The sequence below is a fragment of the Danio rerio genome, chromosome 13 (assembly GCF_049306965.1).
Source record: "Danio rerio strain Tuebingen ecotype United States chromosome 13, GRCz12tu, whole genome shotgun sequence".
NCBI lineage: Eukaryota > Metazoa > Chordata > Actinopteri > Cypriniformes > Danionidae > Danio > Danio rerio.
In genome coordinates, this window is record NC_133188.1 from 8,059,738 (window position 1) to 8,082,006 (window position 22,269).

The window sequence follows — 22,269 nt, forward strand, 5'->3', positions numbered from 1 at the left end:
GGAAACAGCCATAAAAGCGTACCAAACCGAACTGTACCGTACCACTCAGTGGAAACAGGCCATTAGTACCTAAAAAGTACCAAAGTATACCTCTTGAAATGTTTAGGTACTAATATATACCTTTGAGGTAACAATATATGCCCTTTAAGTACAAATATGTTCTTTTAAAAAGCTACCACCCCAGTGACAGCTCTTCTACCTTTATTTCTGAGTGTGTACAGCGCACAAATCAAGAGAAACAAACAGTTTGCAATTTTTTTTTTATTAATTTGTATTATCTTTCTATTTCTAATGATGTATGGTAATTTAAATATAAGTTTAATAAATATATTCATTTAATAAATCTGTTTTGTTCAAATGCAACAAAACACAAAAAAAGAGATGTGTAACGTGTGGCTGCGGCTGCGGCTGCGGCTGCTTGCATCTTTTCTTCAGCACCCACTGACACCTTGAGTTTTCCATGCGTTAGCACCAGATCCATTTAAACAGATGATCACAGAAACCTTCAGTGTTGTAAAGGAATACAGGGAGCAGTGGGAATGGTAATCAGCAGGTATTCAGTCTGAGCACAGAGGGGATCAGAGGTGGAGAAGTGAAAGGCGAGCAGCAGGAGACGCGGCGGGACTGGGCTTTTGGCAGACGGCGCGTCCAGCTGTCTTGTCTCTGTGTCAGCTAGCATTTGTGTGTGTGTGTGTGTGTGTGTGTGTGTGTGTGTGTGTGTGTGTGTGTGTGTGTGTGTGTGTGTGTGTGTCTACTCCCTCTCTCCAGCCATGGAAAATGCAGTCCTGGAAAGACCCTCTGTTTACTCTGTTTATTTCTCCTTCTGTTCATCCCTCTCTCGGGGGGAGGAAGCTCAGGTTTCCCTTGCTTTACCTGCCATTAAGAAAGTATGCAGTAAAACAGTGGCCTAACGCCATCACTCAGCAGCGGACGTCTGTGTGTTTATTTGAGCTGAGCTTGGCCTTAGACCAGCCTGCTTAACACTAACACCTATTAAGTGACACCAGCAGTAATAAACCGAGACCAATTATTGGATTTGAAAGGCGATAGTTGGAGGATGTCGCCGTAATTGGATGGAATGAAGGCATTTTAATCAGTTTCCTCCTCCTGTTTGTTGTTTTATTTTATTTTCCCAGCAATTCAAGAAGAATCTCAAAGGTGTGAACGGAGGAAATGACTTTGATCAAGATATGCTGGAAGACATCTACAATGCCATCAAGTTAGTGCTCATTGTCTTGTTGTTCTCTTGCAGTTGTTGCTCTTTCTAATGCATAAAATGGGGGAGATGTTTATTACAATACATTTTTTCACTGATAAGTTTTTGTATGAAATAAAATTCTTTGTGAATAAAACCATGCTTATACAGACCCCCTAGTTTTTCACATTTTTTTTATTTTTCGCTAAAAAATGACTGATTTATTGGTGGTAATTCCCAGATATTTGCAGACAATTTTGCAATTACAAAAAAAAAATAAAATCAATAAAAATAACTTTGATTCTGATCGGCTGATAGCTGTGCGATATTTTGCCAGTAACAACACCGCCCACGTACAGCAAGCAACAAGCAGAGACCCTACAGTTTGACAAATATTACTGTTGTTAGATAACAAAATGTATTTTTGAGGCTTTTTTAGTGGAGAATGTAGTTGTTTAGATTGCAACTATGCAGTTTATTTGCAAGAATAGTGCCTATTTTAAAATATTTACAATTTCTGAGAGCTCGTCAGCGACCAAAGACGGTTGACGTTGTCTATCCACAAGATGGCGCCAGAACCGCGTAAAGCCTGATTTATACTTCTGCGTCAGGTGACCGGCGTAACTCACTGCGCATGCAACGCGCACAGCTGTGCATTTATACTTCTGCGCGCTGTCTCTGTTGGTCTGCATTAACACTTCCGAAACGCTAGTTGGCAGTGAGGTGTAAATGTTCCTCTGTGTCGAGTTTCTTCGCTGCTTTTTTGCTTTTCCTGAACACTTCCGGGATGTACAAGTGGCTCAAACTCGCTCATTTTGAGGCAGGAACCGGCGGACGTGCAACAACTTTAACTATGAGGTAAACACAAAACAAAACTTTCCATCCGGAGCTCCTTCACAGGACTCCACACTTGTAAACAATCGCTCGCGCCATTCGCGCGGCTCTCAGTCCTGCCCAGACTCGTCAGCGCTACCAAGCCGACCAATCACAGAGCTTACGCTACGCGTCGTTGCGACGTGTAGTTACATTTTTTGAGAGGTGCACGTCAGTGACGGCCACGGCGAAGGGCGATGCATCAGTGCCGTAGCATACGCCGGTGTTTGACGCAAAAGTATAAATCAGCCTTAATAAGCCCTTGCTCAGTGTGTTATTTTAAACGCAAATAAAAAGCTGAAAAACGGAAGCCTCGTGGTTTTTAAAGGTGAACCGGATAGTCAATAACAAGCTGCAAATAAGAAGCTAGATTCAGCCTTGTCCTTTCTTATTGCAAGCACAACAGCATTCTGGTGTGAAATCTCTGTAGTCGGATGGCATTTCATTTCACGTTCAGCCTTATAATCTTAAAATGTGAGCAAAATTTGCTGTTTTGTCATCACCTTAAGGGGGTCACACACCAGAAGCGCCGCTTCACATTACGCCATAGAGAATCATTCAAATACTAGCTCTAAAGTGACACTGATGAATTAGTAGCGGCTTCTGCTGTTCTGACGTCAACTGCAGATGTGAATAAATGGTGGAAGAAAGTAGTTCCTAATTCAAAAGGGTTTTAGACTCTCTGTGTTTGATTGCCAACGCAAGCCTCCCACCAGTGCTAATATACAGCCATAGCACACTGCTACGAGTGTGATATTGGTCATATATATATATATATATATATATATATATATATATATATATATATATATATATATATATATATATATATATATATATATATATTTATATATATATATATATATATATATATATATATATATATATATATTTATATATATATATATATATATATATATATATATATATATATACATATATATATATATATATATATATATATATATACATATATATATATATATATATATATATATATATATATATATTTATATATATATATATATATATATATATGATGCAAAAGCCGCTAACTTTTTTGTGACCCACGCCAAGGGGTTGGGGTGTCCTAATTCTCTTTAGCTTGAAGGCGTAGGGCTAAGGGGAAGGGATGAATAGCCCTTCGAATGAAGATTTTTCAGGACCACACTCAAAACAAAGGGGTAAGAAAATTTCCCAGAATACACAAGCCACAGCGGCAGCATTGTTGAACGCGAAAGTAAGGTATAACAAACAAGCATATGTTTTAATATATTCATAACCACGTTCGTGTTTTACCATCATGCTTTAAAAAAAAAAAAAAAAAAAAAACGCCAAAAAAAAAAACGCCAAAAAAAAAAAAAAAGTAAAATACAAAAATAGAATTAGGATGGGCCCTAAGTGAATGTTTTGTGCACATAGTACACCATCAACAAATAGATTTGCTTCTAATCATCCAAATTTCAGCGCATTCAGAAATAATAGTTTGTTGGCATAAGCCGCTAAACGGCGCTTGCCTTTGACAGCAAAAGCCGCTATATCCCGAGAACCAATTAGAAGCGTGAATCGAATCATATGTTTTCAATGTAGCAGCGCGCTGATAAGCCGGCTTTATGAGACTGTTTTATTGCGCCTTTGATTTTAAAAGATGAAGTTTGATGAACTGGATGAGCCTGTCCAACTGTCAGTGAATGGCAAATGAAAACATCCCTTATTTCAAAACTCTGCATTATAAGCAAAAGTAAACACAATGTATAATTGTAGCATGCATTTTTTACGTTTGCAGCGGCGCTACTTTGAATAAGTCCGATTCACTATAGTTACATTAAACAGCAACTTCATTTCACGAAAGACAAAGTTAAGATGACGTTTTTTCATCCCGCATGGATGCTATGAGGATAAAGAAGAGATCAAAAAGAGACCTAGATCTTGAGTATAGTGAGGATGAATAAACGACAGCTTCTGATCCTCTTTTTTTGCACAGAAGGCCTACCCTGTGCTTTATTTGCTAATGCAAGCTATGTTTTAAAAGATAAATATGGTGTATAAAACTATGCATTATTTATATTACTTCAAGAAATTATTATTTTTTTTATTAATGGACAATTCACAGATATTTATATTTCACAATGTTTTTACACTACATCATTTGAATTAACAAGCTTGTTTACATTGTTCTACTTGCATTAAATCCAAATCCCAAATATTAAAACTTATAACAGATAGTTAAGATTTAAATAATGTCCATTTTAATGCAATTAATGCACTTGACAGATTTCATTCATTCAATTTCCTTCCGCTTAGTTGCTTGTTTATCAGGGGTTACCACAGTGGAATGAACCGCCATTTACTTGACAGATGTCTTGACAAATACTTGACAAATTTTAGGTGGTTTGTGTAATGTGTTTTATGTTTGGTAACATAATCTGTAATTGCATATTGTGATTTTCTACTAATTACACTGTCTTGTTCCAATAAGTGGATTTAGAGGTTTTTTGCATTAAAAGCAGAAGTGGATTTAACTGGATTTGATGCAAAATTTACCTTGTTAAAAACCAAAGAATTGTCTAAAGTGACATTTATGTGTAAAAGCTATTTTATTTAGTGGCTAATAACCTTATCATTACATATAAAATAAAATGAAACTTCTAAACCTAATCAGAGGAGCCTGATGCGCATTTACAAGAGAAGAGGTCTGATGGATTTGGATTTTTGCACCTAACTCTTCATATACACTAGCATCCAACATTTTGTGACCAAAAGTGACTTTTGTCAAGTGTAAATAAACTTCCTTAATTAAAAGGAATTATTATTTAATGTATACAGTAAAGTATTTACTTAAATTTCTGACCAACTGATTGCATGTTTGCTAAATAAAAGTATTAGTTTCTGTATTTATATGCAAGTAAGTACCAAAAAAAAAGTCCTGTTGATCTCTGTTTATTTATGTGTTCTAAACCTCCCGCCTTTGGTCTATAAGTGTCCGGATATAATAGCTCTTGCTAATGATGTATACAATGGCTCAGATGGGATAAGCGGAGATAAACGTATGTGGTCCTGCAGGAACGAGGAGATTGTGATGCCGGACGAGCAGACGGGGTTGGTGAAGGAGAACTATGTTTGGAGCGTTCTGCTGCACAGAGGAGCCTCCGCTGAAGGGATGTTCCTGCATGTGCCGGACGGCAGTTATGACCGTGACCTCTTCTCCATGACCTGGGGACCCACCATTGCCGCCCTCTCCTATGTTTTCGACAAGAGCCTGGATGATACTATTATCGAGAAGGCTATTGCTGGCTTTAGGTAAGACCTGCAGATTAGAGTTCGAATCAAGTCCTTTAAATTGATGTGAAATTTTGAAAGTTGATCAAGCATGCATGTCATTAACTTGCATTGATTTGATGTGTATGCAGCCTACAAACAAAACATACAACAGACACACCACATTTTTTTTGTTGTTGTTTGACGTTCTCTAAACCGAAACATGAAGAGAGGGTGGGATGTAGCTCCCATCCGTTTTTATAAACAGCCAATAACATTTTGTTTCATCACAGCCCTGCCATTGAGAATGGTTGGCAACAAGCAAATCAAATGTGAAGTTTCTTAACGGGGGCGGAGCATGTCAGACACTAATAAGTATTTGATTGGTTATGATTTAAAGAAAAACTAAAGTGAATAAAACTGTTGATCCATTTATGCGGAAGTGACAAGCTTTATTTGTTTATATTAGTTTTATATCTTACTAACCTCAAAATTTAGTAAAAATCATTATCTGATTATTTAACTTCATTTTGCAACTCAAAGAGGGTATTTTCAACTGCATGGAGCACAATAAACCAAGAAACATCCTGACTTCTGCCAGAAAATGGTTAAAAACAGTAATTTTCCTTCAACCTTTATACAGTCTTTTACAGGAAAATGATTATTTAATTGTTTTACAATTATAGTTTTTTTTTTCATTAAAAACGTAATAATAAAATAGTGTTGTTTTTCATAAATATAAAACTACAAAAAGTACGGATAAGAGAACCATTAAAGTACTGAACCGATAAGTGGTATCGATAAAAGTAGTAATAACTGAAGTCATTGCGTCAAACGACAAAAAACAAGGTCAAGAATCTTGGTGTGACTCTGGAGTCAGATCTGAGTTTCAATGGTCATGTCAAAGCAGTTAGTAAATCAGCATACTATCATCTCAAAAATATTGCAAGAGTTAGATGCTTTGAGTCCAGTGAAGACTTGGAGAACCTTGTTCATGCTTTTATCAGCAGCAGGGTGGATTACTATAATGGCGTCCTCACGGGCCTTCCCAAAAAGACAGTTACAGCTCATCCAGACCACTGCAACGCTGTACAGATATGCTCACTGAATAAAACCTAACAGATCACTCAGATCTATAGGATCAAATAAACTAGAAATTCCAAGAGTTCAGTCAAAGCAGGGTGAATCGGCTTTCAGCTACTGTGCCCCTCGATGCTGGAAATGATCAGATGTGCTCCAACATTAGGCTGATTCAAATCAAGGCTGAAAACACATCTGTTTAGCTGTGCCTTTACTGAATGAGCACTGTGCTATGTCCCACAGATCGCACTATTAAAGTTTTTTCTTCTTTTTCATTCTTTTATAACCTGTTTAAACACAAATCCTTATTTGTCATTATCTGTTTTTTTTTAAACCATTTTTATTATTTGTTTTTATTTTTCTGACACTTCTCTCTCTTATTCTTGTTTATGTAAAGCACTTTGAATTGCCACTGTGTATGAAATGTGCTATATAAATAAATTTGTCTTGCACAATAACGATACCCAGCCCTATTCATGAGTCAACATTGGCCTTTCGTATTCTATAGATTTTCCTTAATATGCACAGTGTCCTATGTACATGAAAAAAAAAAAAAAAACAATGACTAATGCACCAGTCAATTCCATTTACACTCAGTACTGCTTTAGTCATTTTATTTAATCATTAGATTGCCCTTTTAAATGATCACTTACAGATCCTTTTTACAACCTAACTAGTGTTATTTGCTGTAAAAACTTTAATTTCGGTCAGAATGCTTGCATTTAAGTGTCACTTGCACATCGTACCTGCTGGTGACAATGAACTAGACACATCTTGCATTATTAAGCTTACAGATTTATCGATTGGTAATTTAAATGAAGGAAAATTGACTCTTAATTCACATGTATCTAAATTATTCTTGGTAACCTGTTGTTTGTTTATGTGGATAAAAAATGTCCTCATCATTTACTCGCACTCAAGTGGTTGTGAACGTTTCTGAATTTCTGAACACAAAACAAGATATTCTGAAGAATGTTGGAAGCAGCCACAGATATCCATATCAGGATCAAAAAATACTATGAAAGTCAATGGCTTCGGCTTTTCAACATTCTTCAAAGTATCTTCTTTGTTGTTCTTCAGAAGCAAGAAACTCAAATGGGTTTGGAACAAGTAAAGTAAATGATTACAGGATTTTATTTTTTGTTTGAACTGTCCCTTTAATCAAGATTATGATGTTGATGCTCTTCTTTTGCTTTCAGGAAATGTGCCATGATCTCTGCACACTACGGCTTCAGTGACGTCTTTGATAACTTGATCATTTCACTTTGCAAGTTTACTACACTCAGCTCTGAGGTAAAGAACCTACCATAAGCATACCGTTTAGGTCAGGAACATATAGGTCTGATTGGAGTTTGTGTGCTTTTAGTCAGTAGAGAACCTACCCACCGTGTTTGGCAGTAACAGGAAGGCTCAAGTCGCCGCTAAGACTGTCTTCAGCCTGGCGCATCGTCATGGTGATATTTTACGAGACGGATGGAAAAACATCATGGACTCCATGTTGCAGCTTTTCAGGGCTGAGCTTTTACCCAAGACCATGGTCGAGGTGAGATGAGAGTGTCAGCATGTCACTTGAAATCCCATACCAATTGCTTCTTGCTCTGTGCATGTAGGAGACGCTATAGCAAAGATAAAATACTTCAGGCAATAGTGCCACCCACTGTCACATAGGAAGATTTGTTTTGATGTGAATGAATGTTTTATTCTTGTTAAAAGGTTGAGGACTTTTTGGATCCTAATGAGAAGATTTCTTTACAACGTGAAGAGACGCCATCAAACAGGTATGTTGGTCAGGGTCTGAGGATACCCAATGGGGCTGCAAGTGATATAGTGGGTTCTTGGAAATCTTTGGAGAAGCAGTATAAAAATGTACTAATATAATATAATATAATATAATATAATATAATATAATATAATATAATATAATATAATATAATATAATATAATATAATTAATATAATATAATATAATATAATATAATATAATATAATATAATATAATATAATAAATACAATATAATATAATATAATATAATATAATATAATATAATATAATATAATATAATAAATATAAAATAATATAATATAATATAATATAAAATAATATAATATAATATAATATAATATAATATAATATAATAAATATAATATAATATAATATAATATAATAAATATAATTTAATATAATATAATATAATATAATATAATATAATATAATATAATATAATATAATAAATATAATATAATATATATAATATAATATAATATAATAAATATAATATAATATAATATAATATAATATAATATAATATAATATAATATAATATAATATAATATAATATAATAAATATAATATAATATAATATAATATAATATAATATAATATAATATAATATAAAAAATATAATATAATATAATATAATATAATATAATTCCCAAAGATGGGTTGCGGCTGGAAGGGCATCCGCTGCGTAAAAATTTGCTCTAAAAGTTGGCGGTTCATTCCGCTGTGGTGACCCCAGATAAATAAAGGTACTAAGCCGAAAAGAAATTGAACGAATGAATAATAATATAATATAATATAATATAATATAATATAATATAATATAATATAATATAATATAATATAATATAATATAATATAATATAAATCATGCGGTTAAAACTTATTTTAAACAGTTGATTTCTTTTGGTCCTACTTTTTTCCACCCAGAATCAATACATCCAGAATAAATGACGTCAGTACACAATAACCGGTTATGATTATTACTGAACCGATACCGAATTGTCTGCGTTTGCATCGCAGTGCACCGAAGAAACAATTAATTTTGACACCCCTACTATTTAATAATATAGTGCTTATATAGTATTTATTGTACTTGTGGCTTCTAGTGCAAATAATCATTGCACTTTATTAAACTTTAAAGTATCCAAAATGTCTTAAACATATATTTTTAAAAGGATATATATTTATATATTTCCCAGTGATGGGTTGCAGCTAGAAGGGCATCCGCTGTGTAAAACATATGCTGGATAAGTTGTCGGTTCATTCCACTGTGGCTACCCCAGAATAATAAAGGAAGCTGAAAAGAAACTGAATGAATTAGTATATGTTTTTATATTTAAAATTTCTCGTTTGACCTACAAAAATAAGAGGCAGTTGTTTGTTTAAAATACAAAAATACTCTAAATGAACCTAAACGTGTATTTTCTGTATTGCATGCTTTTGTTAGCACATCCTTTCATCAAACCAGTTTGTGCCATGATGCTGCAGTAATTGATGCCTGTTATGTAGTGAATGATCGTTTATTTGACTTTGTATTTGTCACGGTGTATGTACTTTGGAGGCGAATATCAGGCTGTCTGACATTTGCGTGATGCCCTATCGAAATACAAATAGACCAACACCAGCTGGGAATCATTTGCCTCTTATGAGAGCAATAACTTTCATCTTGATTCATAAATATGCTGTTAATGTTATTAAAAGAGTGTTAAGTAATTATTTAAGATTTGTGTTAAATGTGTTTATCATCTAACACCTCACACTGATTCTATTGGGGAGAAAAGCTCTTTTTAAAAGTGTTTGTCAACAATGATTTTTCTTCTGTCAGGGGTGAGTCTGCCGTTTTGAGTTTTGTCAGCTGGTTAACACTGAGTGAACAATCAGGGCTCAGAGGTCCCTCCACTGAGAACCAGGAGGCCAAGCAAGCTGCACTGCTCTGCATAAAGGTACGTTTTCTTTCTAAAGATCATTTTTGGTCTGACTTTTTCACATGAATAAGTTCAATATCAATATATCTCATCTTTCAGCAATGTGATCCAGAAAAGCTGAATACAGAAAGCAAGTTTCTGCAGCTGGAATCTTTGCAGGAGCTCATGAAGGTGAGGTCCACTTTCACAGACTGGGTGCATACACTGTAAAACCCAACGGTCAACTTTATCAAATGAAAGAAGTATAGTTAATTAAAAGTAAGTTTATGGAAAGTTAATACTACTCATTTGAAAAGGGTTTTGAACTGTGTTTAATGTAATGAGTTAATTAAATACTTCATTACTTCAACTTCAATGGAGTAAGTTCACAGGTTTGTAGCAATCGGATTCCTCAAACGGTTTGAGTTGCCTTAACTTATTGGGTTTTACAGTACTCAGTTGGTTTGAGTTCTCTTCATTTATTGGGTTTTGCTGTGCTATATTTGCTTTGTTTACTCAAATGAATTAAGTTCACAGTACCCATTAGGATTAGTTTTTGAACTAAAATGCTTTGTTGCAGTCGGTTTCCTCGAATGGTTTGAGTTACCTTAACTTTTTGGGTTTTACAGTGTACAGAAACCAAACCATCGTCATTTGTTCGCATTTTATCGTATTACATTAGATTGAGGTATTTCTGAATGTTTTCAGGCTCTCATCTCTGTGACCCCTGATGAGGAAACATATGATGAAGAAGATGCTGCTTTTTGCTTGGAGATGCTGCTACGTATCATTCTTGAAAACAGGTATTGCGCACGCGAACGGGTTGTGTTACTGTGTTGAGAATTACTAGTTGATGAAGATGTGGTGACAGAGAGATGGCTGTGTGTTTACAGGGACAGAGTATCGTGTGTTTGGCAAACGGTGCGGGATCATCTGTATCAGTTGTGTGTCCATGCTAATGAGAGCTGCTTCCTGGTGGAGAGAGCAGTGGTGGGATTGCTCAGGCTTGCCATACGCTTGTTGCGCAGAGAGGACATCGGCTCACAGGTACACATACTTGACATATACAGTACAAACTCACACTCTCTATGGTAACGTCATCATAACTCTATGGTAACTGATCATAACAGGAGCTAAACCTTTTAAACTAGAACGAAAACAGTCGAGGTCCACACTGGCGTTTCACCTAGCATTTCTGAACAGATCTGCCTCCACAATACACTGATGAAAATGCGCATCACATGACCACACACACACTCTGGCATGCGCTGCAGTTCATCAAGGATTTTCCGCTAGATTTCATCTCACTAAAGTTGTTAGGCGTTATATTTAATTCATCTTGTCTTTATCTAATGGTCTTTTGAATCCATTACTTGTTCTCAGGTAACATGTTTTTGGTGAGCATGAAGATAAATTAATATATTCAATTATGTTGCCACGTACACCGATTTGACTGATTGCTTGCCTTTATTTCCTATATTGTATAAACTTACTGTACATTATACTTTTAGAATGGCCATTATTGTATATTAAATCTAAGATTCGGTAAAAGAGAGAGACAGGGTATGTTTCATATTTTTCAACGAAAATGAAAGGAGGCGGTTATGTTAGGCTTTGTTTTGCTATAAATATGCATACAGTGAAGATGAAGGTCATATAGATATGTAGCTAGACAATGCCTCAACATTTATAGTGTCTGATGAGTTAACATCAACATGAAAACAGGCAGTTCCTCATGTCATGTTTTTATTTTATTAAGAAAGTGAAACAATGTAGCCAGGATGATGCGAATGATGTTATAAAGTACACTGTTTTTACCCGAAGTGTCTTTTGTAATTGGTTGTCTATATCAAACCTGCGAAGTCTGAACTTAGGGAAAGGATGAAAGACTGAACTTTGTGCACTTAATATTGAGAAAAAGCTCCAATCAGATCATGCAAACATATGGAGCCACGTCCCCATTTTCATATGTCAGCGTTTTTATAAAACTGTTTTCAGGGCTCGAAAACTCCGGCGAAGTGTGGACGGAAGGCATAACTGTAGAAAAACGTATGCATTTTGAAACTAAAATGTATTAGTGTGAACGGGGCCTCAGAGTTCAGCTCCATCCCTGATTAAACGCAACTTAACCAATTAAGTAGGATCTGAAGGAGCAATTGGTAATTAAGGGCAGGTGTGTTTGATCAATGTTGCAGATGAACTCTGCAGGACGGTAGATCTCTGAGAACAGGGTTGAACAGCGTTAGACTTTTAAAAAAAAAAAGAAAAACAAATGCCAATGGTTGCTTGTTGGGCATTGTTGGGTCATCAGTGGTTACCTGTCGAGCCAACTTGGGAACTAATCAAACGAATGACAGTCGACTGAAAAGAGAACAATTGCTACGTACCAATTCGCATACTTATACTACACTCTAAAACAGTGGTTCTCAAACTGTGGTACCCGTACCACTAGTGGTACTCGGGCTTCCTTCTAGTAGTACACGTAGGAATTGCTGAATAATAAAAATATTAAACTGAACACACCTTTAAGCCTTTGACGCGTATGATAACACTGATGTGATCAGCATTGGCAGTTACCTGAAGCCACGATCACACCAGTCTTTACCCGGTACCCGAGTCTGCTTGAAAACAAAGGTTAGCACATATCGAACTTTACGATTCACTTAAGATGTGATCTCATTCGCACCAAATCCCGAAAAATGCCACAAGTAAGAATTTAAGCGCTGTATTGATTCAATCACTCACTTGGTCCCACTTTATATTAAGTGGCCTTAACTAATATGTACTTACACAGGAATTAATAGTTTGTTAAAATGTACTTATTGTGTAAATACATGTATTTACTGTGTACTTATGCTTGATTAATTACAAGTATCTAATTACATCTGTAGTTATTTTTTGTAAATACATTTGTAAACACACTGTTGACCATCCCTTACACCTTAACCCACCCTTAAACCTACCCACACCACTCACTTTTCTGACACACATAGGCCCACTGGCTACTATATATTAATACTACAACTTGTACAAGTTTTCTTTTTACTTTTTGAGAACAGTGCCATTTTTTATGAACTTTCAAAAGCACATTCTAATTAGAATATTGAAGTTTTTTTTTTTTTTTTTACCTGCAAGCACAGTTAATGTTAGAACTTTTTCTAATGTTTAAAGTGGCTGACAATTATACATATTCTTTATAATATGAATTAATTTGCCTAATTTTTGAGCTGTGCAGAGCTGTAGCTGCTTAATTAGCCCAACTACGCTACTATATTTCAATACTAGTTATTATGGGGGTACTTGGAGAGGCAATTTGTTTCTGAGGTGGTACTTGGTGAAAAAAGTTTGAGAACCACTGCACTAAAAGTATGTACTTTTTATGAAGGAAAAAGTTATACATTTGAGTGTGTGAAAGAAGAGTATGCAAACTTTGGGACATACTACATCCTCGTTAACAGATCGTTATGTTGCTTAGTTTTGATCCCTGTCAATCATCCACATTTCTGTCGTATTTAATTTCCTAGCTTATTGGAGAAGCTGCAGCAGCAGTTTAATCTCCCATTCACGAGTCTTTCATGCAGAGAAATCTCCTCAGGTCTGTGGATAATATACATTTACATGTCGTTTAGCTGACGCTTTTATCCAAAGCGACTTACAAATGAGGACAAGGAAGCAATTTAAACAAATATAAGATCAACAATGAATAAGTGTTGTAGGCAAGTTTCAGGTGTGTGAAGAGTGTAAGAAGCAAAATATTAGTAATTTTTTTTTTTGTAGTTAGTGGAGGAGTCAAAGAGGGAGTTGCATATTAGTAAGGAAAGTGGGGACTAAATAGTTGAGATTTTAGACGCTTTTTTAAGAAAGCGAGTGACTCTGCCGTTCTGATGCAGTTAGGGAGTTCATTCCACCAACTGGGCAGATTAAATGCGAGAGTTCGGGAAAATGTTTTCTTCCCTCTTTGGGATGGAACCACGAGGCGACGTTCATTCACAGAACGCAAGTTTCTGGAGGGCTTATAAATCTGCAGAAGTGAGATCAGATAAGAAGGGGCGCAGCCAGAAATCGCTTTGTAAGCAAACAACAGTGCTTTGAATTTGATGCGAGCAGCAACAGGCAGCCAGTGCAAACGGATGAGTAGTGGAGTGACATGTGCTCTTTTAGGTTCATTAAAGACCACTCGTGCTGCTGCGTTCTGAAGCAGCTGAAGAGGTTTGATAGAGTTAGCTGGGAGCCCGGCTAGTAGAGAGTTGCAATAGTCCAGTCTGGAGAGAATGAGATAGGATAGGGTCGGATCTTTTTTAATTAAAATATACATAACTGTTTTCTTAGTCGTTTGAACTTTTCGATTACATTCATGACAAATAGAAACTACTAGAAAAGTTCAAAGTTCAAACCTGAGTCACGCAAGCAGCTGTCTTATTCAGTGCTGCCATTACTTATCAACAACTGTCACTATGGTGCTGCAAAGGTACTGGGGTTCAGAACCCAAACCACCGTGTGAACAGTTCAGGGGGAGCTGGGCTCAACCAAACTTGAGTGTGAACCAGGCAGTCAAGCTCAATTTGAAGGTAGTCTAAGAATTATCGTTGTACTCTCCACAGGTTCTCCTCTCCCTTCGCCTGCTGCTGATGATGAAACCTCACGTCCTGTCTAGAGTCAGTCGGGAGGTGGCCTACGGCTTGCATGAGCTGCTTAAAACTAACGCTGCTAACATCCACAGCACTGACGATTGGTACACTCTCTTTTCCCTCCTGGAGTGCATCGGCGCTGGGATCAAACCTCCGGCTGCTCTGCAGTTCGCCAACACTAACCCAGACAATGACACAGGTGATTCAAGGAATTCCCTCTTATTTCCAACCATTTTATCTGTTTCTGTACCGCAAGATGCAGTCGAATGTGCCGTGATGTTTCTTTTCCAGATTGGCTTATCTTGTGTAATCCCTTTGTTTCAGGCGCGCAGTCAGACAGTGAACTCAGCTCATATCATCAGAGTGAAGTTAGTCTTGACCGGGGATACACGTCTGATTCTGAGATTTACAACGAGCATGGCAAATCCAGAATACCCCGTTCTGCTACTGATGTGGATGTAGGCTGGCTAGTGGTGAGTGTCCACACAATGCACCAGAAAGCATTTTTTTATTTTAAATTATTTACATTTTAAAAGAATAAGCAGTAACAAAAACAACCATCAACAATGGAGAGGAAAAGGAAAAACTGTATAGGTTCTCATTCTGGTACATCAAAAAAACTGTAATCAAACAGAAAATGTGTTTATATATAGTTGAAGTCAGAATTATTTGCCCACTGGATTTTTTTTCTTCCACAATTTCTGTTTAAAGAAGGTTTTTTTCTACACATTTCGGAACCACTAATCAGGGTTCAACTCTAAGGATTTTTTCTACTGGTCCAATTGCAGTAGGGGTTCAGATTTTTACCTGCCCTGCCAGATTTTTCACTAGCCCCACCAAAAAATAAAGTTAATAGCTATTTCTTAGTCAGGTTGTAAATAATGTGTCAAAATAACGTCTGTAAATCTAAAATTTAAATATTTTAAAAATGTTAATAAATATATAAGCAAAGTTCTAAGTGTTATGTGAACAATAATAACAATATGGAAAATGTGCAGGTATTTTTATGCAAAACAAAAGATGGCTGACTTGCCAAACTGACGGCAAACTGCAAAACATCACTTCCTTTTTTCGTCATGTTGTACCCACATAAATGTTGAACCGAAAAGCAATAGGTTGTTTATGACTTCACAAAGAAGGAGAGTTTAAAAGCTTAAAAGCATAAACTGTTTCTCGATTCCAAGACTTTATTTTCACGCAATTGACAAAGTGGCAGACAAATGAAACTTTGGTTACAAGGCAGCGATGGCCCAATCAGACCAGTAACAATCCTGTCTACTGTCCTGAGTGTCTCTCACGCTAGCCCCGGGCCATCAGGCAGTCCTTATTGTTGAGCCCTGCTAATTTCTAATCAATGATTTCTTTTATCTTTGTTATAATGACAGAACATAATATTATATGAGATATTTTGTAAGATATTAGTATTCAGCTTAATTTTTAAGGCATGTAAAGGCTTAACTAGGTTAATTAGGTTATATCTATATGTGTACAACAGTCTCAATACTAAACTTTAAGGTAAAAATTGTTAAAAGCCATTATTATGGATTATATGGAGAGGTTTGCAGGTCTAGTTGGGGAGTTTTAACATAAGACGGAAAGGGCTTCCAAATTTTGGTAAAGGTTTTGATATGTTTTTGAAGGGAGTGTCTAATCTTTTCTAATTTTATTAAAAACAAATAAGTATAAAATTAAGTAATTCAGTTTTTTTAAGTAAAAAATTAAAAAAACAGTACATCCTTCATCCACTGTGCATGCAAGGGTGGTCACTTCAGTCACTAGGGCACGGATCCAATTCATATCAGATAAATTTCCACACATGAACAAGGCCTGAATCTGATTTGAGTCATTTGGAATCCATGTGATTTTTTTTTCCTGCTTACACGTATATGGACCATATCCAATCAGTGCCACATAGGAGAAAAAAAATCGTAATTGAGTCACTTGAACCATGCAGTGTAAATGCAACCTGATAGATGACAGTGTTATATCTACATATTTAATGAACGAAAGAGATAAGACTGAAAGTTGGTGTTACTTTGTCTTATGGTGAATGCAGTAAGTGACTGTATTATTATCAATAACGTTACCTATGTAGCACAAAAGTTAAAAACATACAAAAACGTAAAAAACTAAATTTTACCCATAAAATGTTCTGCCTTTGTGCTTTGTTTTCTTTGTTTGCTTATTATTACAGCCATAGACAGCACTAAAGTCCAGCATCTTCACCTAGTAACACTGTCTTGACTAGTGCGATTGACTGTACAAATATGGCGGTGCTAATGACGCATGCTCAGGGACCGTATGCGATATCTAGTGTATATATCGCAGCTGCAGCAGGCTCCACTCAGTGTCCACAATGTACAATACATTTTAACCACATCCAAACGCTTATAAATGATATTCTTGTATTGTAAAATGGTTATAAAAACATGAGACCGAGAGGTAATTTGATAAAAAATAACAACAATATTATTGCGTTATAGCTTAAATATACTTTATAACGCAAAAACAACATTACGCACACATAATACAGCTGTTTTGTGTCAGTTAATACAGTTAACTGTTAAAACTCAAACTTTTAAGCCAACTGGTTGAGTTATTAAATAAATAACCAAATAAAGGTTAAAAATAACCCAACGAAGCACCAAATATGTTTAACTCAACCATTAGTTTAAATAAATAACTCAAAGTTTTATAGCATGGGAGCAGCACAAATACAATCAAAGCCTAAAAGGGGCAGCGTCAAAGAGTTCAAACGAAAAATTGTGGGGGTATTTTGAGCTGAAACTTCCCATACAAACTCTTGGGACATCAGAGACTTATTTAAAATCTTGTAAAAAGGAGCATAATAAGAACAATCTCTTTAAGAACAATATATAACAACCTTCAATCATCTTCTGTGTTGTGCAGGTGGGTAAAGATGACCTGGACGGATCGAAGGCAGCGGTGACCACACCTTCAAAGCCCATGAACCATCCTCTCGTTAATCAGTACAGTTTAACTCTCGGGCAGGACATGGGTCTGCATGATACCAAGTCCCTCATCAAGTGCGTGGATTCGCTTTCCTTCATCGTACGCGATGCTGCTCACGTCACTCCAGAAAACTTTGAGCTTTGTGTTAAAGCCATTCGTGTGTTCGTGGAGGCCAGCCTTAATGGAGGTATGTGTCTTTTAAAATTTTTGAAATCTGCCAAAATTAAGGTTATTTAAAGGAACACTTCACCTTTTTTTAAACAGGCTTATTTTAGCTTGTCTAATTTCCTTTTTTACTTGGTAGCACCGTTGCTCCCATCTTCAAATATGTTAGGAGCACCATAAACAATTTAGAAGCACCCACCAGTTAATGAGCACCACTGCAAACTGGATATTAACAGATTTATTGTATTTGAAAACATCATCAATTAGGACTAACAGAAACCAGAAACCACTAACCAATTCTGTTATAGCTTATTGATATTTGTGCAAAAATTGCAAAATGAATGTCTAATAATTATAAAATATTATGATGACGATGATAATAATACCAACAATGAATAACATTATCATGCCGCTTTGAATGTGAGTTATCTGCTATAAAAAGTCCAACTGTTACATTGACAAATAAATCTATAGTTTGCATCAAACAAAAATGAAGCATTGCAGTAAGAAATAATCATTTTCCACTATTGTTTTTATACGCTTGTCAATATAATAACCAGAAGAAAGGAAAAAAAATCTCACTTCTGCCATTCTTTAAAGGTTTTGATTTCAGTTTGTGTGATTTTTAAATGCTCAGTCTCGTTATGCGTTGATTTACTTTTTTTGTGTTTGAGAAAAAAAGCAGGTGAGTCAGCTGACCCAATGAGCTCTGAACACAGTGAATGCAGTGCATCGAGATTCGGGCCTTTAAACAGCTGATCCACTCAGAGTATTTCAGCACTCTCTGAAAACACTGGATTGATTTCGGCTGACGAATCATATCACGGCATGATCGCTCTCATCGGCACCAATATATGTATCTTAAAGTGGGGTTGCAAACCTGTGTACTTTTCATTGCTGCTTCCTCATACTTCAGCCACTTCGCAGTTTGTGCAGTCACAAAAGCTCCCATCTCAACAAGTGCGCCTAAAAAGTTTTTACCCTCCATTCGAAATATTGAGCTTGCACAAGCTTGCTTTAGTTAATAGCCTTGGTCATAGTTAATCCAATTTGAGTGGTTATTAGTCTCGGTGTACAAACTAGCGCACAGTTGGCATAACTTTAGTTGCCGCAGTTTTGATCCATGCAGAAATCCGGTGTTGAGAAGCTTTTACGATTAATTAACCGTGACGAATTAAAGCATGGTGAATAGTGAAACTGGTTAATCATTGCATACCTAAGTAGGAGCGCTGGTGGTGGTAGTATAAGTGGTGGTGGTAGTAGTGGTGTTGTTCGTGGTAGTATTAGTTGTAGGTAGTGGTAGTATTAGTGGTAGGATCCCTACGATCCCCATCCAAACGCCTTTGTGTGATTTTACCCAAGTGGGGCGTGGGCGGGACTGTGACTTGCGCCGGAAATGGCTGCTGGACCAGTTGGCTGCCCGCACTCAACAGACTGTTTTCCGTTACCCCTATTCCCATCCCCTCTGTCTATGTTGTGTCTTGCCGGTGTGCTTATGCTAAGATAGGGCTGTTTTTCTCCCTTTTCTCACTTTGTCCTAATCAAGGGCAAGCTGAGGGGGTGTTTTTTAGCCTAACTGTCCAAATGTATCTTTCTTCGTTTCTAAATGCTACCTCCTATGATCTGTCTCCCCTGAAAAGTTGTTTGTGATGTTTTGTGTATGGTCTGGGGGGTCCAATTTCGCTATACGAAAGTGTAGTGACAAATAAAGGCTTGATTGATTAACCTAGGGGTGTTGTTTGTGGTTGTATTAGTAGTAGTATTGGTGGTAGTAGGTGTAGTAGTTGTAGTGGTGGTGGTAGTAATAGTGGTGTTGGTAGTAGTTGTCATAGTTGTATTAGTCATCCTGGCCACCGTCTTAATAATAATAATATCATATTAATAATAATTATTCATAATGATACTTAAGTAGATGATGATGAAAGTAATATTCAACGCCAACAGTGATAGTGAATTATAGTGAAGATAACATCAATAATTATAAATAATGACGTAATAACTTGACACACAGCCATCGCTCCAGTTTTATGCCATCGCACTAACCAATTGTTAGTTCATAAAGCCAAGTTACATTTTATTTGATGATACCTTTCGGGGGGGTATTTTATTCAGAGTTTGACTCCTTGTGGGATTAGAGTGTCTGCTTGACTTCCGTGCCTTTTGTAATTGAATGTGTCAGTACCTGTAAGCTCTTTAGTGCTGTATCTTGAGCTGTGCTCGACTGGTGAGTCATTTCACTCGGGGGCAATTCAACTGTCTTGTTGTGCCCTCTCCGTTTATCCTTCACCCTATCTCTCAGTTTTTTTTTCTATCCGGGGTGGTCTGTGATCTACAGTAGGCTTAGTCGAGACTCATTCAGCACTTTGTAGCTCCTCTGCCAATCAGCATGGCCTTTTCATGAGCCGGAGGCCTATGTTTACTTGGGAAGATACATGCTGTCATCAAGTGCTTAAGAACTCACTTTGACTGCGGCAGATCAAAGTTTTGAGGTTTCAACGTCTAATGGACAAGAGCACTGGCATAATGATATGGTGGATTTCGGCTTTATTCTCTATTTTTTTGTTATTTTTTTGTAACTTTTTTTGATTAAGAGTGCAAAATATACAACATATGGTAAACAAAGATGGGGTGATATGATCATATTTTTTAGACCTGGTTAGAATTCTGGCTGCTGCATTTTGCAAGCTGAAGTTTATTAATAGAGCATTACAGTAATCCGGCCTAGAAGTCATAAAAGCATGAACTAGCTTTTCTGCATCTGAGATAGTTAGCATGCTTCCTAACTTAATGATATTTTTCAAATGAAAGAAGGCAGATTTTGTGACAAAGGAGATTTGATTTTTTTTGTTGTTGTTGTTTTTTTGCGACAGACAAACATTCATTCAGTAAAAGCATGACCATGATCGGGGATGCCGCTGTGGGGGTGGAGGGTTAGGATGATTCTAAGGGCCCACACATTTAGGGGGCCCCCAGGGACATTATCAAGGGCCTGCTACTAACACCCACCTGACCGTGATATGCATACGCCTCCATTTTGTCGCTTTGTTTTTGTAGCCGTCACCTAGAAATAGCTGTACACAAAAAAGCAGCTTGATGACGCAAGTGTACGGGGGTTCAACAGGAAAAAAAACAGTGAACCAGCAAAGAAGGTAGCAAGGGGGGACAATCGAACTTGGGTTCGGTCCAGGCAACTGAACCAAGGCCCCGTTTACACTAGTGCGTTTTAGTTTTAAAATGGCGTTGTAGAATGAAAACGATCTGCGTCCACACTCGCGTTTTACCCAGCGTTTCTGAACAGCTCTCCGTCTACACCAAAACGCTGAAAACGCACATCACGTGACCACACACACACTTTTGGGCAAGCGCTCCAGCATTTCTACCCAGATGAGAGCTCTGCTTGTCGGACTGCTCATCAAGCATCTCCCGCTGGATCTAATCTCACTATATTTGCTAAACGTGATATTTCATTCATGTTGTTGTCTTTATCTAACAACATCATTCCCTGACTTTGGTCATTGGAATCTATTAAGTTACTTGTTCACGGGTAACATGTTTTGGTTAAGCGCAAAGATAAGTTAATGATTAATCCAGGTACATTGACTGATCGCTTGCCTTTATTTCCTACAATGTATAAACTTATTGTATGTTATACTTTTATAATTATCGATTATTAAAACTGATATTCAGCAAAAGAGAGGGTGCGTTTTGTATTTTCACTGAAATTGAAAGGGGACAGTTGTTATCGGCTCCGTTTTGTTATAAATATCCTTAAATCATGTTTACATTTTATTGTTGAGAAAGTGAAACAACGTAGCCAAGGTGATGTGAATGAAGTTATAAAGTACACTGTTCCCTTTGAAGATTTACTAGTGTCCTCGGTATGTTTTTCATATCAAACTGAGAAGGGGGAGACTGCAGCCTTGATCAAACTTGCAAAGTCTTAACTTGCAAAAAGAGGATGCGAGACTGAACTGTGTGTGAGGAAAAGCCCCAATCAGATAGGCGAACGTTTGCAGCCCCGCCTCCGTTTTCAGATGTCTCCGTCTTTCCCCATCCACACTGAGACGGAGCAGCAGCGTTTCAGAATGAAAACGGCCTCTCCAGCGTTTCCAAAAAGCTCCGTTTTCGGCGCTCGAGAACTCCGGCGTAGTGTGGACGGATGGCGTAACCGTAGCAAAACTTATGCGTTTTCAAACTAAAACGCACTAGTGTAAACGGGGCCCAAGTGTGAAAGCACCCGAAATCATTGTTGCACTAATGCCATCACCATGGCAATTCGAAAGAAGTTGTTATTAGAAATTTGTTACTAATTGTGCTTTCACACCTAGACCTTTTTTTCGGAACCTGTCTCTTTTGCCCAGTTAGCGCGGTTCTTTGGCATATGAAGTCTCCACTTCACTTCCTAATCTGC

The 22,269-nt window shown here is 36.8% G+C and overlaps 1 protein-coding gene across 8 annotated transcripts in view; it reads left to right on the plus strand.

The window, feature by feature from the left end:
* The window catches only part of gbf1 (golgi brefeldin A resistant guanine nucleotide exchange factor 1), a 214,020-nt gene that overhangs the window by 175,670 nt on the left and 16,081 nt on the right, over positions 1–22,269 (plus strand). For all 8 annotated transcript variants that reach the window (XR_012389123.1, XR_012389124.1, XR_012389125.1 and 5 more), the window contains 12 exons: positions 1,137–1,219; positions 5,132–5,368; positions 7,606–7,699; positions 7,773–7,949; positions 8,120–8,184; positions 10,014–10,131; positions 10,213–10,284; positions 10,801–10,895; positions 10,986–11,139; positions 14,694–14,919; positions 15,045–15,193; positions 17,631–17,880. Coding sequence is in view for 5 of the 8 variants with exons in the window: in XM_073920581.1 (XP_073776682.1) it covers positions 1,137–1,219; positions 5,132–5,368; positions 7,606–7,699; positions 7,773–7,949; positions 8,120–8,184; positions 10,014–10,131; positions 10,213–10,284; positions 10,801–10,895; positions 10,986–11,139; positions 14,694–14,919; positions 15,045–15,193; positions 17,631–17,880 (1,720 nt within the window). In the remaining 3 variants the exon portion in view is untranslated. The remainder of the gene's footprint in view (positions 1–1,136; positions 1,220–5,131; positions 5,369–7,605; positions 7,700–7,772; positions 7,950–8,119; positions 8,185–10,013; positions 10,132–10,212; positions 10,285–10,800; positions 10,896–10,985; positions 11,140–14,693; positions 14,920–15,044; positions 15,194–17,630; positions 17,881–22,269) is intronic.